This window comes from Mobula hypostoma, chromosome 8 (assembly GCF_963921235.1).
Source record: "Mobula hypostoma chromosome 8, sMobHyp1.1, whole genome shotgun sequence".
NCBI lineage: Eukaryota > Metazoa > Chordata > Chondrichthyes > Myliobatiformes > Myliobatidae > Mobula > Mobula hypostoma.
Genome location: NC_086104.1, coordinates 46,761,814 through 46,779,755, shown reverse-complemented (window position 1 = coordinate 46,779,755; position 17,942 = coordinate 46,761,814). Strand labels below are relative to the sequence as shown.

The 17,942-nt window shown below is 42.8% G+C and overlaps 1 protein-coding gene across 1 annotated transcript in view; it reads left to right on the top strand.

Annotated features, from left to right (window-relative positions):
- The window catches only part of kctd3 (potassium channel tetramerization domain containing 3), a 93,272-nt gene that overhangs the window by 8,829 nt on the left and 66,501 nt on the right, over positions 1-17,942 (top strand). Inside the window, exon 2 of the mRNA XM_063055779.1 lies at positions 13,586-13,639. Within this exon, the coding sequence (XP_062911849.1) occupies positions 13,586-13,639 (54 nt within the window). The remainder of the gene's footprint in view (positions 1-13,585; positions 13,640-17,942) is intronic.

Below are 17,942 nucleotides of genomic sequence, written 5' to 3'. Positions count from 1 at the left end.
ATCGGGCTGCACTGTGGTATAGTAGTTGGAGTTGGTCTTGCACAGCTCCTGTAACCTGGATGTGATCCTTTCTTTAGGTGCAGTCTGTGTGGAATTTGCAAGTACTCCCTGCACCTCACAAACACGTGGTTTCCTTCAGGTGCTTTGATTTCCTTCAACACCCAACGGTGCGTCAGTTAGTAGACTGGTTGGCTACTGGTTGAAAACTTCGATTGTTTCAACACAACCCACCCTGCTCTGCTGGGGGAGAAGCTGACAACGATGCAGGTGGATGCTTCCCTGGTTTCATGGATTCTTGATTACCTGACTGGCAGACCACAGTACGTGTGCTTGCAACACTGTGTGTCCGACAGAGTGATCAGCAGCACTGAGGCTCCACAGGGGACTGTCTTGTCTTTCTTTCTCTTCACCATTTACACCTCGGACTTCAACTACTGCACAGAGTCTTGTCATTTTCAGAAGTTTTTGGATGACTCTGCCATAGTTGGATGCATCAGCGAGGGAGATGAGGCTGAGTACAGGGCTACGGTAGGAAACTTTGTCACATGGTGTGAGCAGAATTATCTGCAGCTTAATGTGAAAAAGACTAAGGAGCTGGTGATAGACCTGAGGAGAGCTAAGGTACCGGTGACCCCTGTTTCCATCCAGGCGGTCAGTGTGGACATGGTGGAGGATTACAAATACCTAGGGATATGAGTTGACAATAAACTGGACTGGTCAAAGAACACTGAGGCTGTCTACAAGAAGGCTCAGAGCCGTCTCTATTTCCTGAGGAGACGGAGGTCCTTTAACATCTGCCGGATGATGCTAAGGATGTTCTACGAGTCTGTGGTGGCCAATGCGATCATGTTTGCTGTTGTGTGCTGGGGCAACAGGCTGAGGGTAGCAGACACCAACAGAATCAACAAACTCATTCGTAAGGCCAGTGATGTTGTGGGGATGGAACTGGACTCTCTGACGGTGGTGTCTGAAAAGAGGATGCTGTCCAAGTTGCATGCAATCTTGGACAATGTCTCCTATCCACTACATAATGTACTGGGTGGGCACAGGAGTACATTCAGCCAGAGACTCATCCCACTGAGACGCAACACAGAGCGTCATAGGAAGTCATTCCTGCCTGTGGCCATCAAACTTTACAACTCCTTCCTTGGAGGGTCAGACATCCTGAGCCAATGGGCTGGTCCCGGACTTATTTCCTGGCATAATTTACATATTACTATTTAACTATTTATGGTTTTATTACTATTTATTATTTATAGTGCAACTGTAGTGAAAACCAATTTCCCCCGGGATCAATAAAGTATGACTGTGACTATTTACAGCATCCATTAACTGCCTGGTCTGCTAAGTTCCTCCTCCAGTACTTGTGTGTGTTGCTTGGATTTCCAGCATCTGCAGATTTCTCATTTCATTTCACTCAATAATCACTTGAACACTACCCATAGTTAAACTAATGGAATATGTACTGTATCCAGTTACTAATGAATACCGTGAAATCTATTATTGTTATTGGTAGCTTGAAAAATTATTTGAAAAATATATGGAGGAGTTTGTAAAGTTAAATTTCCATAAATTCCATCATTTGTAACCTGAGGAGTCCTGCACTTTCATCCTGTTTTAATAACTTGGCCTCTGCTTTCCTGGAATATTTTTGTTGGAAGAGACAAAATAGTAAACTGATATGCAGCTCAGTTGCAAATTTAACCTTTTTTTCCAGTAATTGCTCACCTTTATCCCATCATGCAGTTACATTAGCATTCAAGCTGCAAGCAGTTGCTGGGTTATACAGTGCCTATAAGAAGTGTTCACCCCCTTGGAAGTTTGCATGTTTTATTGTTTTACAACATTGAATCACAGTAGATTTAATGACACTGATCAACAGAAAAAAAGACTTTCGCATCAAAGTGAAAACAGATCTCTACAGCAACACACACAAAAGTGGGGCTGAGGAGGGGATAAAAGGATCAACCATGATTGAATGGCGGAGCAGAGTTTTTATATCTTATGGTCTTATGGCCTAAAATGCTGGATGAGCTCAGAAGACCAGGCAACACTTATGGAAAAGAGTATAGTTGACGTTTCGGGCTCAGACCCTTCGCCAAGATTGGAGAAAAAAAGATGAGTCAGATTTAGAAGGTGGGGGAGGGAGGGAGAAACAGAAGGTGATAGGTGAAACTGACAGGGGGAGGGGTGAAGCAAAGAACTGGGAAGTTGATTGGTGAAAGATATAGGGCTGGAGAACGGGGAATCTGGTAGGAGAGGACAGAAGGCCATGGAAGAAAGAAAAGGTGGAGGACCACCAGAGGGAGGTGATAAGGTGAGAGAGGGAAATGGGAATGGTAAAGGAGGGGAGGAAAACGCCATCCCTTTCTCTCAATTCCTCTGTTTCTGCTGCATCTGCTCTCAGAATGAGGTGCTTCATTGGAGAACTAAGGAGATGTTCTCTTCCTTCAAAGAAAGGGGCTTCCCTTCCTCCACCATCAATGCTCACCTCAACTGTATCTTTGCCATTTCACGCTCAACTGCCCTCACCCCTTCCTTCCGCCACCACACCAGGGATAGGGTTCTCTTGTCTTCACCCACCACCCCACCAGCCTCCGTATCCAACACATAATTCTCTGTATCTTCCGCTATCTGCAGCAGGATCCCACCACCAAGCACAACTTTCCATCCCCTCCCCCCCACTTTCTGCTTTCCACAGGGTTCACTTTCTCTGCAACTCCCTTGTCCGTTCATCCTTCTCCACTGATCTCCCTCCTGGCACTTAACCTTGCAAGCGGAACAAGTGCTACATCTCCTCCCTCACTTCCATTCAGGGCCCCAAACAGTCCTTTGGGGTGAGGCGACACTTCACCTGTGAGTCTTTTGGGGGTCATCAGCTGTATCTGGTGATCACAGTGTGACCTCCAGTGTATTGGTGAGACTGAGTGAAAGATGGGAGATGGCTTCGGTGAACACTTACACTCTGTCTGCCAGAAGAAGCGGGATCTTCTGCTAGCCACCCATTTTAATTCCACTTTCCATTTCCATTCCGACATGTCAGTCCATGGCCTCCTCTACTGCCGCGATGAAGCCACACTTAGGTTGGAGGAGCAACACCTTATATTCTGTCTGGGTAGCCTTCCACCTGATGACATGAACATCGATTTCTTGAACTTCTGATAATGCCCCCCTTCTTTCACCATTCCCCCTTTCCACTTACCCCCCTAACTTTATCGCATCCCCTGGTGCTCCTCTTCCTTTTCTCTGCGAAAAGGTTATTGGAAAGCACAAGTCCGGAGATGGATACAAGGAAATTTCCAAGTCAATGAATACCCCTTGGAGTACAGTTAAGTCAATCATCAAGAAATGGGAAGAATATTGGACAGCTGTAAATCTGCATAGAGCAGGCCGTCCTCAAAAACTGAGTGACTATGCAGGGGGACGATTGAGGGAGGCCACCAACAGACCTATGACAGCTCTGGAAAAGTTACAAGCTTCAGTGGCTGAGATGGGAGAAACTGTACAAAAAACAACTGTTGCCTGTGTGCTTGACCAGTCGCAGCTTTATGGGAGAGTGGCAAAGAGAAAGTCACTGTTGAAAAAACTCGCATGAAATCTTGGATGGAGTTTGCCAGAAGGCATGTTGGAGACTTTGAAGTCAGCTGGAAGAAGGTTGGAAGGTCTGATTAAACCCGAGTTGAACTTTTTGGCCATCAGTCTAAATGCTATATTTGGCAAAGCCAAACAACGCACATCATCAATAACATACCATCCCTACTGTGAAGCGTGGTGGTGGCTGCATCATGCTGTTGGGGTGCTTTACTGCAGCAGGCCCTGGAAGACTTGTGAAGGTGGAGGGTAAAATGAATGTAGCAAAATACAGGGAAATCCTGGAGGAAAACCTGATGCAGTCTGCAACAGAACTGCAGTGTGGGAGATGATTTGTTTTCTAGCAAGACAATTACCACAAACATAAAGCCAAAGATACATGGGAATGGCTCAAAAAACAACAAAATTAAAGTTGTGGAGTGGCCAAGTTTGTAGCTGGATTTGTAAAGGGCTGTTCACTCACAATCCCCATGCAATCTGACAGAGCTCGAGCAGTTTTGTAAAGAAGAATGAAGAGTGGGGAAAAATTGCAGTGTCCAGATGTGCAAAGCTGATGGTGACTTATCCACACAGACTCAAGACTGTATTTGCTGCCAAAGGTGCAACTACTAAACACTGACTTGAAAGAGGTCAATACTTACGCAATCATTTATTTAAAATTTTATATTTATATTTAATTTAGATCACTTTGTAGAGATCTGTTTTAACTTTGACTCGAAAGGGTCTTTTTCTCAGTTGATCAGTGTGAAAAAATGTCAAATTAAATTCACTGTGTTTCATTGTTGTAAAACAATAAAACATGAAAACTTCTGGGGGGGGGGAGTGAATACTTTTTTTTTATAGGCACTGTATTAGATTCCATCCTTGGGAAGCATCTGGAAACCAGTCTCCAACTGCAATTAAAACCTAAAGCTTCAAGTTATCAATTAATGCAAAGGCCTGAAAGTCAAAACAAAAGATTATGATTTATATTCAAAATTTGTAGTGAGAAGAGGAATGCAGTGATGATAGGAGATTCCATAGTCAGAGGATCAGAGACAAGATTCTGTCGGCGAGATAGAGACGCTAGGATAGTATGTTGCCTTCCAAGTGCAATGGTTATGGATGTCTTGGATTGGGTCCATAGCATTCTGCTGGGGGAGGGGGAGCATCCAGAAGTCTTGGTACATACTGGTACCAGTGACATAGGCAGGAAAGGTGAGGAAATCCTGAAAAGAGATTTTAGGGAGCTATATAGAAAGCTGAAAAACAGGACCTCCATGATAGTAATCTCTGGATTGCTGCCCATGCCATGCACCAATGAGGGTAAGAATAGGATGATTTGGTAGGTGAATGCATGGCTGAGGAGCTGGTGCAGGGGGTACAGGTTCAGAATTATAGATCATTGGGATCTCTTCTGGGGATGGTATGACCTGTACAAAAGGGACGGATTGCACCTGAACCCGAGAGGAACCAATATCCTTACGGGTAGGTTTGCTAGGGTGGTTCGGGAGGGTTTAAACTAATTTGGCAGGGGGATGGGAACTGGAGTGAAAGTGCCAAGGATGAAGTAGTTGGTTTATAGCTAGCAAGGAGAGGGGACATAGCCTCAAGATTCAGGGGAGTAGATTTAGGACGGAGATGAAGAGGAATTGTTTTTCCCACAGAGTGGTGAACCTGTGGAATTCTTTGCCCAATGAAGCAATGGAGGCTCCCTCAGTAAACCTCAGTAAATATATTTAAGACAAGGTTGGATATAATTATGGATTATGGAGAAAAGGCAGATAGGTGGAGATGAGCCCATGGCCAGGTCAGCCATGATCTTTTTGAATGGCGGAGCAGGCTCGATGAGCCAGATGGCCTACTCCTGCTCCTATTTCTTATCATCATAGGGCAAAATTGCAGTCAGCTGGATAAGTTGCAATGTAAACATTGGACAAAATCAAAAGGGGTGAATACAAGCCTGAAGGTGTTATATTTGAATGTGCCCAGTGTATGGAATAATGTAAATGAACTTGTAGCGCAGTTACAGATTAGCATGTATGATGTTGTGGGGGCATCACTGAATGATGGCTGAAGCAAGATTATAGCTGGGAACTTAACATCTAAGGATACACATTATATTGAAATGACAGGCAGGCAGGCAGAGTGGGTGGCGCGGCTCTATTGGTTTAAAAATGAAATCAAATCATTAGAAAAAGTTGACATAGTGTCAGAAGGTGTTGAATTGTTGTGGGTAGAGCTAAGGAACCATAAGGGTAAGAAGACCCTGATGGGAGTTATAGACAGACCTCCGAACGGTAGTAAGGATGTCGTCTACAAATTACAATGGGAGATAGAAAATGCATGCCAAAGGGCAGTGTTACAATAGTCATGTGGGGTTTCAATATTCGTGTAGATTGGGAAAATCAGGTTGGCCCTGGATCTCAAGTGGGGTTATTTCTAGAATGCCTATGAGATAGCTTTTTAGAGCAGCTTGTAGTTGAGGCCATCAGGGCATCATCTATTCTAGATTAGGTGTTATGCAATTAACTGGAATTGATTAGAGAGCTTAAGGTAAAGGAAACTTTATGGGAGAGAGGTGATTATAATATGATAGAATTCACCCTGCAATTTGAGAAGGAGAAGTTAAAGTCAGCTATATCAGTATTACAGTAGAGTAAAGGGAATTACAAAGGCATGAGAGAGGATCTGGCCAGAATTGATTGGAAAAGAACACTGGCAGGGATGATGACAGAGCAGTAATGGCTGAAATTTCTGGAAGCAACTCGTAAGGCACAATATATATACATCACAAAGAGAAGTATTCTAAAGACAAGGTGACACAACTGTGGCTAACGAGAGAAGTAAACGACAGCTGAAGGCCAAAAGAGAGCATATAATAGAGCGAAACAAAATAGTGGGAAATTAGAGGACTGGGAAGCTTTTAAATGCCAACAGAAGGCAACTAAAAAAAGTCATTAAGATGGAAAAGGTGGAATACGAAGGTAAGCTGGCCAGTAATACTAAGGAGGATACCAGAAGTTTCTTCCAATACGTAAAGTGTAAAAGAGCGGCAAGAGTGGATATTGGACAACTGGAAAATGGTGCTGGTGAGGTAGTAATGGGGGACAAGGAAATTGTGGAGGAACTAAATAAGTATTTTTCATCCATCTTCATTGTGGAAGACACTAGCAGCATAGTGGAAGCTCCAGAGTGTCAGGGATCAGAAGTGTGTGAAGTTGTAATTACTGGGGAGAAGGTTCTTGGGAAGTTGAAAGGCCTGAAGGTAGAAAAGACACCTGGACCAGATGGTGTTCACCACAGGGTTCTGAAAGAGGTGGCTGAACAGATTGTGGAAGCATTAGTAATGATCTTTCAAGAATCAGTTGATTCTGTCATGGGTCTGGAGACATGGAAAATTGCACATGTCACTCCACTCTTCATGAAGGAAGAGAAGTAGAAGAAGGGAAATTATAGGCCAGTTAATCTGACCTCACTGGTTGGGAAGATGTTGGAGCCTAGGGGGAGGTGAAGGCACATGATAAAATAGGCCATAATCAGCATGGTTTTCTCAAGGGAAAATCTTGCCTGACAAATCTATTGGAATTCTTTGAAGAAATAACCAGCAGGATAGACAAAGGAGAATTGGTGGATGTGTACTTGGATTTTCAAAAGGTCTTCGACAAGGTGCCACGCCTGAGGCTGTTTGACAAGATAAGAACCCATGGTATTACAGGAAAGATACTAGCATGGATAAATGAATAAAGCAGTGGCTGATTAGCAGGAGACAAAGAGTTGGAATAAAGGGAGCCTTTTATGGTTGGCTGCCGTTGACTAGTGGTGTTCCACAGGGGTCTGTGTTAGGACCACTTCTTTTTCCCTTACATGTCACTAACTTGGATGACAGAATTGATGGCATTGTGGCAAAGTTTGTGGACGATACAGACATAGGTGTAGGGGCAGGTAGTTTTGAGGAAGTAGAGGAGGCTTAGACAGGTTAGGAGAATGGGCAAAGTGGCAAATGGAGTACAGTGTTGGGAAGTGTATGGTCATGCACTTTGATAGAAGAAATAAAAGGTAGATTATTTTCTAAGACTCAATCTGCAAATTAAAATTTAAAAAATCTGAGATGCAAAGGGACTTGGGAGTCCTTGTGCAGAATTCTCTAAAGATTAATTTGGCAGGTTGAGTCAGTGGTGTGGAAGGCAAATGTGATGTTCGTATTCACTTCAAGTGGACTAGAATATAAAAGCAAGGATGTCATGTTGAACCTTTATAAAGCACTGGGAGGCCTTACTTGGAGAATTGTGAACAGTTTTCGGCTCCTTATCTAGGAAGGGATGTGGAGCGGAGAACGAGTTTATAAATCTGGCGGGAGCAAAGGGTGTTGAGAATGGCAAGGGTGGAGCACTGTGGGAGGGGTGTGGGTCACGTGGCAGAGAAAGAATGCTAAGGGCAGGGTGTGGCATGTGTGTAGACACACCCAGCCCTGAGATACCATGCAACATCATCTGATTTCAAACAATAGGCTTATTGATCATTACAGAATGTCTCTGCGGTACTTCTCATTCCCTCCCTTCCCCCTACTCCTTTTGCAAACCATGATTCTCCTGTCCCTGTCCCTTCTCACTCTCAATCCTGTTACGAGAATACACATAAAATTAAGATGTTTGCTGGCCTGGGCTAGCATCAGTGGCATCAGCAGTTGGTCTGCCACCTGCCCTCAGGGGAAGGAGAGATAAGGAACAATGGAGCAGCGTCTGGAGATGTGTAATGAAGGGATGTGGGAGAGAGAGCTGTCTGGAGCGGCTCCCCCCCTTTGAACCCTGAACTGTTTGAAGTGATGGACAGGCGATACCCCAGCAGGGGGATAAAAAGGGACAGGTTCGCTAAGGCAGGACACACACACGCCACCCGAGGTAACGAGACCCTGGAAGCGGTGCGCCTCTCACGAGTGGGTGAGAAGCATCAGACAACGACAAGGGTGGAAAGGTACGATCAGCGGGAACCCGGTGTGTGTCCGCCCTTGCCTGGGTGCCGGGTTCACTGCAGAGGATCGACCGCATCTGGAGGAGGGGTCACAGTCGGTGACCTCAGGTGACATCACCAAGGACCCGCCCAAATGCTGTTTGTGAGCCATCTCGCTGGTCTGTGAGTGAAGCCGTTCTGAATGATCAGTTGTTCCTATTCTATGTCTCTCTTCCCCCACCTTGTCCATCGCCATGGCAACGATTACTGCGAACTGAACTACTAACTGGACTGAACTTTGAGTCATTTTGAAATTGGTCATTTACCCCTAGACAACGATAGAGCTTGATTGATACTGTTATCTTAATTCTGTGCACATGTGTGGTTATCATTGTTGAATTGTTGCATTTATTATCATTTCGATTACTGTGTTGCTTGTTTCTTTAATAAAACTTTCTTAGTTCTAGTACTCCAGACTCCAACTGAGTGATCCATTTCTGCTGGTTTGGCAACCCGGTTACGGGGTACGTAACAATCCACAATAGAGACCTATATCAGAATCAGTTTGATGATCACTCATGTGTGTTATAAAATTAGTTTTTTCATGGCAGCTGCCCAGTGCAATATACAGGTGTCCCCTGCTTTTAGACATAGACATAGACATACTCTATTGATCCCGAGGGAAATTGAGTTTTGTTACAGCTGCACCAACCAAGAATAGAGCATAAATATAGAAATACAAAAACCACAAACAATCAAACAACAATATGCAAGCGTTCGCTTTACGAAACCTCATTGTTACGAAAGACCTACATTAGTTCCCTGTTTTCACTAACACGGTGTTTTCACTGTTACAAAAAAAGGCAGCACACGGAAAGAGCAGCGCGTGCCCCGAACAGCTGCTCTCCCCCAGATTCAGAACTGCATTCTCGCCAGCATTGCTTAAACACGTGCCTGTGAGCAGCCGTTAGCAAGATGAGTTCTAAGGTATCGGAAAAGCCTAAAAGAGCTCATAAGTGTATTACACGTAGCATAAAACTAGACATAATTAAGTGTTTCGATCATGGTGAATGAAGTAAGGACAAAGTGAGTTTGGCTTGTGGAAGTTGACGAAAATGATGTTGAAGATGTTTTGGCATCCCATGACCAAGAACTGATAGATGAAAAGCTGATGCAATTGGAAGAGGAAAGGATAACAATCGAAACCGAATGCAGTAGCGAACGGACCGAAAGTGAAGTTGTCCAGGAACTAAACATGATGCAACTGTGTGAGATTTTTGCTGCAATGATAAAGTATGACTTTAATTTTGAAAAGGTACGTCGGTTTAGGGCATATTTGCAAGATGGTTTGAGTGCTTACAAAGAACTGTATGATAGAAAAATGCGCGAGGCTAGCAGTCAAGCAAGCCTTCAGCTGACGACGAACCTCGACCTTCGACATCGAGGCAGGCAGACATAGAAAAAGATGACCTGCTTGCCCTGATCGATGATGAGATGATACCCCAGTGACCCACCACCCCAACCCCTGGGCCGCGAACAGATACCTATTCGTGGAGAATGCAGCGGTAGCTGGGACACGCCCAGCACACCTTTAAGAAAAAAGCGGAAATAAACAAGCTAATTAATTAGGTGCCGCCTGGCACGTAAATGGCAGCCCAGATCAGAGGCGATTGCCGATTGCGTCGCCTCCAATCTGGGCCGACATTTACGTGCCCGGCGGCACCTAATGAATTAGCTTGTTTATTTTGGCTTTTTTCTTAAAGATGTGCTGGGTGCGTCCCGGCTACCGCTGCATTCTTCGCGGATTGGTATCAGTCGCTGCCTGGAGGTTGGGGGCCACTGCACCACCCCAACCTCCGGCAACTCAGCATAACACACCATCATCAGTGTGCTTGATATCTTCCCGATTCCCATAAGTGATTCTACACTGTACATACATTATTTCTACTTTATATAGGCGCTGTAATTTTAGGTATTATTTGGTATGATTTGGCAGCTTCATAGCTTAAAGGTTACTGGAGAGCGCTTGTGCTGTTTTTTTTTCCCCGAGAGCGCTAGCATGAGATTTTCGCTACGGAGAACAGTACAGGCAATGATTGTAGAGAAGTATTTCTACTTTATATAGGCTGTGTATTTATATCATTCCTGCTTTTACTATACGTTACTGTTACTTTAGGTTTTATGTGTTATTTGGCATGATTTGGTAGGTTATTTTTGGGTCTGCGAACGCTCACAAATTTTTCCCATATAAATAAATGGAAATTGCTTCTTCACTTTATGACATTCCAGCTTACAAACCGTTTTATAGGTACGCTCTACCTTCGGATGGCGGGGGAAACCTGTATAAAATTATTACAGTATTATGCAAAAGTCTAAAACACCCTAGTGAGATATATGTGGCTAAGACTTTTGCAGTTCTGTATGTCAGATGGAAAGTTGGGCAGAATGTAGGCAGATGGAATGAAATGCTGACAAATATGAAGTAATACTTTTGGGAAGTTAGATAAGAGTAGATCATCTGCAGAAAACGATAGAGTGCTAATGAATGCAGATAAATAGAGGGTCTTTGATGTTTTAGAGTCAAAGAACACTACAGTGCAGAAACAGGCCCTTTTGCCCCTTCTAGTACATGCTGAACCTTTAAACTGCCTAATCTCATCAACCTGTACCTGGACCATAGGCCTTTATATCCCTCCCATCCATGTAGCTATTCAATTTTCTCTTAAATGTTGAAATAAAACCACCATCCACCACTTCTGATTGCAGCTCATTCTACACTCACCACCCTCTGAGTGAAGAAATTCCCCCTCATATTCCCCTTAAACATTTCATCTTTCACCCTTAACCCATGACTTCTAGTTCTAGTTTCACCCAACCTCAGTGGGGAAAAAAAGCCTGTTTGCATTTACCATGTCTGTATCCCTCATAATTTTGTATATCTCTATCAAATTTTCCTTCATTCTCCTATGCTTTAGGGTATAAAGTCCTAACTTTTACCACATTTCCTTATAACTTAGGTCCTCAAGTCCTTGTAAATTTCTCTGCACTTTTTCAAACTTATTGACATCTTTCCTGTAGGTAGGTGACCAAAACTGCACACAGTACTCCAAATTAGTCCTCACCAACATATTATACTTCAATATTACATACTAAGTCCTATGCCAAAGTAACTTTGTATGACTCTATTTACCTGTGATTTCACTGTCAAAGAATTATGGATCTGTATTCCTGGATTCCTCTGTTCTACCACACTCCTCAGTGCCCAACTGCTCACCATGTATGCCTGACTGTGGTTGTCCTCTCAGTGTGAAACACCTCACACTTGTTTGCATTAAATTGCATCTGCCATTTTTCCATCTGGTTCAGATCCCACTGCAAGCTTTGATAACCTTTCTCAGTGTCCACTATACCCCCCATCTTGGTGTCCTCCGCAAATTTGCTCATCCAGTTTACCACATTATCATCCAGCTCATTGATGTAGATGACAAACAGCAACAGAACCAGCACCCATCCCTGCGGTTGCAGAGAGGCAACCATCTACAACCACTCTGGCTTCTCCCACAAAGCCAATGTCTAATCCAGTTTACTACCTCATCTGGAATGCCAAATAACTAAACCTTCATGACCAACCTCCCATGTGGGACCTTGTCAAGGGTCTTGCTAAAGTTCACATAAACAACATCCACAGCCTTGCCTGGTAACTTTCTCGAAAATCTCAATAAGATTGGTTAGTCATGACCTACCTCTTACAAAGCCATATTGACTATCCCTAATCATTCCCTGTTTATTCAAATATTTAAATATCTGATCCCTTAGAATACCTTCCAATAACTTGCCTACTAGTGATATCAGGCTTATTGGTTTATAATTTCCTGACATATTCTGAGAACCTTTCTTAAAGAATGGAACAACATTAGCTGTCCTCCAATCCTCCAGAACCTTACTTGTGGCTAAAGACATTTTAAGTATCTGTTAGGGGCCCTGCAATTTCTGCACTAGCCTCCTACAGGGTTTGAGAGAACACCTTGCTTGGCCCTGGGACCCTAATTTGCCACAAGATAGCAGACAACTCCTCTGTAATCGATATACAGTACATGACCTTGCCGCTGCTTCGCCTGGCATCAGAATTACTGACATATGTCATGAATGTTGTTTTGCAATACCTAATCAAAAATACTGCAAATTACAATATATATAAAATATTAAATTAAATAAGTAGTTCAAAAAGGGAGCAAAAAAAAAGAGAAAAAGTAGTGAGGTTGTGTAGATGGGTTCATTGCCTATTCAGAAATCTGATGATGGTGGAGAAGAAGCTGTTCCTAAAACATTCAATGTATGTCTTTAGGCTTCTTTACCTCCTCCTTGATTGTAGCAATGAGAAGAGGGCATGTCCTGGGTGATGGGATCTTAATGATGGATGTCACATTTTTTGAGGCATCATCTTTTGAAGATGTCCTCAGTGCTGGGGAGGCTAGTGCCCAAGATTGAGCTGACTGAGTGGGCAACTTTCTGCAACTTTTTTCTGATATTGTGCAGTGGCCCTTCCATACCAGTTGGTGGTGCAACCAATTAGAATGCAGTGCATCTTTAGAAAGTCTCATTAAACTCTTTCTATAGACTGTAGACTTTAAGAAAAGTGTTCCCCAACACAACCTGTCACCTACCCTGTCTCATTCCTTAATAGGAGATCTAGTATCACACTGTCTTGAGTTGGGACTTCTGTGTACTGATTAAGGAAACTTTCCTGAACACCCATAACAAGCTATCACATCCAGCCCTTTTACAGTATGTGAGTTCCAGTGACTATTGACATTGAAGACAAATAGTAATGGGCCCAGCACCAACCCCTGGAGAACACCACTAAAGTTTCTTTGATATAAGGAGGGACATTAAAATTAGGACTGTGTCCACAAGGCAGTTCAAATTTAAATTGTTTGTCTGGTAGAAGTTTCAGTTTTTATGTAAAAATTGTGTAAAATAGTGTCAGGAGCCATTTCCTGTTTCATTCATAAATTAACTGTCTTTGTCACAGTAAATTTTAAAACTTGTGTTTCTATGGTTGTAGGTTCAGTACCTCCAGGCAAACACTAATGTGGATTCCAGACTCCTTTTTCTCCAGGTAAGAGTAGAACTTAAAATGCTGGTTCTATTATTTGATCTTTTGAAAATGTTTGTAGAACAGGTTTGAAATTTGAAATGGTATCCCTCAAAACTGCAACACAGATGTAAGAATGAAATCTGTATTGTCAAAGTATTTTATGAAAACATTCTTGTTTATCAATATTTGAAGAGACAGAAAATACTAGGCTTTTTTTTTTGGATCCTTGATCCTCTTGGACTGATCTAAGATAATGCAGATGAATATTACAAAATCCCCAGTAGATTAGATTGAATCAATAATTGCTCAAATCCTGAAATGGATATTGACACACATTAGCTTCTGAAATGTATTAAAGGTACCATGCATGTATGTAGGGTGGACCATAACCATATGAAAATCATATGTTGAGCATCTTTTATCTTTGTTATTCTCTGAGAAGCTACATTGTTCATGTAACAATCAGAAATAATTCCAAATGGCCCAAATGTATAATATTGATGGAAAAAGAAATGTTTATACATATTTAAAATACTGAGAATTTGAATAGTAAACTAAAGTTCACAATGATAAATCAGGCTATTTGTTTGTAGTTTTTCATTAATTCTGTTGTATGTCCTTACTGTGAATATCTGCAAGGAAATGAGACTTGGGGTAGTATATGGTGACATATGCTATATGTCCTGATGAAGGGTCTTCACTAGGTTCATGAGAATGATTCCGGGAAAGAAAGGGTTAACATGAGAAGTGTTTGGCGGCTTTGGGCCTGTACTCACTGGAATGTAGAAGAATGCTGGAGGATCTCGTGTAAAGCTACCAAATGTTGAAAGAACTAGATAAGGTGGGAGTGAAGAGGATGTTTCCTATGGTGGGGGTGTCCAGAACCAGAGAGTACAGCCTCAAAATTGAGGGGCAATCCTTTGGAACAGAGGAGTTTTTTTAGTTAGCGAATAGTGTGACTTTGGAGTGCTCTGCCACAGTCAGTTGTGGAAGCCAAGATCGTGGATATATTTAAAGCGAAAATTGATAGCGTCCTGATTGGTCAGGGCATCAAAGGTTATGGTGAAAAGGCAAGTGTATGGGATTGAGTGGGATCCGGGATCAGCCATGGTGGAATGGTGGAGCATACTCGATCGGCTGAATGGTCTAATTCTGCTGCTATGTCTTATGGTCTTGTCCCGAAACATTAACTATTTGTTCATTTCCACGGAGGCTGCCTGACCTGCTGAGTCCCTCCAGCAGTTTGTGTGTGTTGATCTGGATTTCCAGCATCTGCAGAATCTCTTGTGGTGACACGTGTATTTTGATAATAAAGTTACTTCGAACTTTGAAGGAGATCAATGAGGGCAGGGTGGTAGACGTAGCTTATATAGACTTCAGTGAAGTCTTTGATGCAGTTCTGTACAATATGCTGCTATGGAAAGTTAGATCACATGGGCTGAAGGCAGAGATAGCTAATTGGATGCACAATTTGTTTGCGGGTAAGAAGCAGAGGACGGTGGAAGGTTTTTTTCAGATTGGAGGCTCATGACTAATGGTGTTCTCCAGGGGTTGGTGCTGGGCCCATTGCTATTTGTCTTCAATGTCAATGATTTGGATGAGAAGGTACACAACATGATTATTATTGCTAGAAATACTAAAGTATGTGTGTTGTTGACAGGGAAGTTGGTTATCAGGAATTACTGGGAGATCTTGATCTACTGGGTAAGTGGGCGATCTTGATCTACTGGGTAAATGGGCTGAGGAAGAGCAAATTGAGCTTAATTTGGTTAAGTGCGAGATAGGACTTTCATAGTAAGTGTTAGGGTAACACAGAGTATTGTAGAACTGAGCGGCCTAGGAGTGTAGTACATCGTTCCTTGAAAGTGACATCGTAGGTAGACTAGGTGATGAAGCTTTTTGGCACATAGGGCGCTGGGCGTAGAAGTTGGAATGTTATGTTGTAGTCGTACAAAATGTTGACAGGTGCACATTTGGAATATTGTTCAGTTTTGGTCACCTATAGCAAGTGCCATAAGCTGGCAAGAGTGCAGAGAAGATTTACAAGGATGTTGTTTAAATACAAAGGACAGTTATGGAGATAGGTGCACTTTATTCTTCAGAGGGTGGGAGAATAAGTGGAACTTTATAGAGTATATAAACTCATGAGGGGCATAGATGGGTAAATGCACATACTGTTGCAAGAAGAAGTTTGTGAACTCTTTGCAATTACCTGGTTTTCTGCATTAATTACTCATAAGATATGGTCCGATCTTCATCTAAGTCACAAGAATAGACAAATGCTATCTGCCTAAACTAATAACACACGAACAATTGTACTTCTTCTTGTCAATACTAAGTACACCATTTAAACATTTACAGTCTAGGTTCAAAAAAGTATGTGAGCCTCTGGGGTAGTGCCTTCTACAAAAGCTGTTTGGAGTCAAGTGTTCCAGTCAATGAGATGAGATTGGAGTTGTAGGTTGTAAAAGTGCCCTGACCATAAAAAAAACATAAAATCAGTCTACTGACCCAGCCTGCTCTTCTCAAGAAGAAATTGTTTGCGTGCTTCGATCAAAACAACTTTCAGAGGATCTTAGAAGAAGAATTGTAGAGAAGCATGAAGTTGGAAAAGACTACAAAAGCATTTCAAAAATTCTGAGTGTTCATCAGTCTACAGAAAGAGAAATTGTCTACAAATAGATGAAATTCGGTACTGTTGCTCCTCTCCCTAGGAGTGGGTATCCTGCAAAGATTACACCAAGAGCACAACGTGCAATGTTGAAGGAAGTAATAAAGAACCTAAGGGGAACAGCAAAAACCTGCAGAAATCTCTAGAACTTGCTAAAGTCTGTTTCTGTGTCCACTATAAGGAAAACACTGAACAAGAATGGTGTTTGTGGGAAGACACCATGGAGAAAACTACTGCTCTCCAAAAAAAACTTTGCTGCACGTCTCGAGTTTGCAGAACTTTGCTGCTTTGCTGCCTTAGGACCTGGACAGCTTGGAATTGTTGAGGGAACAATGAATTCAAATACAGGTTTCCCCCCGCCTTCCGAAGATAGAGCGTTCCTATGAAACGGTTCGTAAGCCGAAATGTCATAAAGTGAAGAAGCAACTACCATTTATTTATATGGGAAAATTTTGTGAGCGTTCGCGGACCCAAAAATAACCTACCAAATCATGCCAAATAACACATAAAACCTAAAATAACAGTAACATATAGTAAAAGCAGGAATGATATGATAAATACACAGCCTATATAAAGTAGAAATACTTCTCTACAATGATTGCCTGCACAGATCTCTGTAGCGAAAATTTCACGCAAGCGCTCTCAGCGGAAAATCTCACGCAAGCGCTGTTGGCATAAATGCGCTCTCCAGTGACTTTTAAACTATGAAGCTGCCAAATCTACCAAGTAACACATAAAAATACACAGCCTATATAAAGTAGAAATAATGTATGTACAGTGTAGTATCACTTACCGGAATTGGGAAGACATCGAGCACACTGATGATGGTGTGTTAGACTGAGTTGTCGCAGGTTGGGGTGGTGCAGTGGCCCCCACCCTCTGGGTCGCCGACTGATACATTGCTGCGAAGCACGCAGGGGTAGCCGGGAGGCACACAGCACATCTTTAAGAAAAAAGCCGAAATAAACATACTAATTAATTAGGTGCTGCCCGGCACGTAAATGTCAGCGCAGGTCAGAGGCGATTGCCCATTGCATCGGCACTGATCTGGGCCGACAATTACGTGCTAGGCGGCACCTAATTAATTAGCATGTTTATTTCAGCTTTTTTCTTAAAGATGTGCTGTGCGCGTCCCGGCTACCGTTGCATTTTCTGCCAATCGGTATCAGTCCGGGGCCTGGAGGATGGGGTGGTGGGACACTGGGGTATCATCTCGTTGTCTGTTTCCATTAGAGTAGGCAGCTCATCTTCTTCTATTTGTGCCGGCCTCGATGTCGAAGGTCGAGGTTCGTCGTCTGCTGTGGCTGATGTGGAAGGCTTGCTTGACTGCTGAGCCTCGCGCATTTTTCTATCACACAGTTCTTTAATAAGGACTCAAACCATCCTGCAAATATCTCCTAAACCGACATACCCTTTCAAAATTAAAATGGTACTTTATCATTACTCATTCGGTTTCGAATGTTATCCTTTTTTCTTCCAATTGCATCAGCTCTTCATCTGTCAGTTCTTGGTGATGGGATGCCAAAACCTCTTGAACATCATGTTCGTCAGCTTCCACAAGCCAAACTCACGTTGTCCTTACTTCATTCACCACGATCAAAACGCTTAGTTATGTCTAGTTTTACCATAAGTGTAACACCCTTGAGCTCTTTC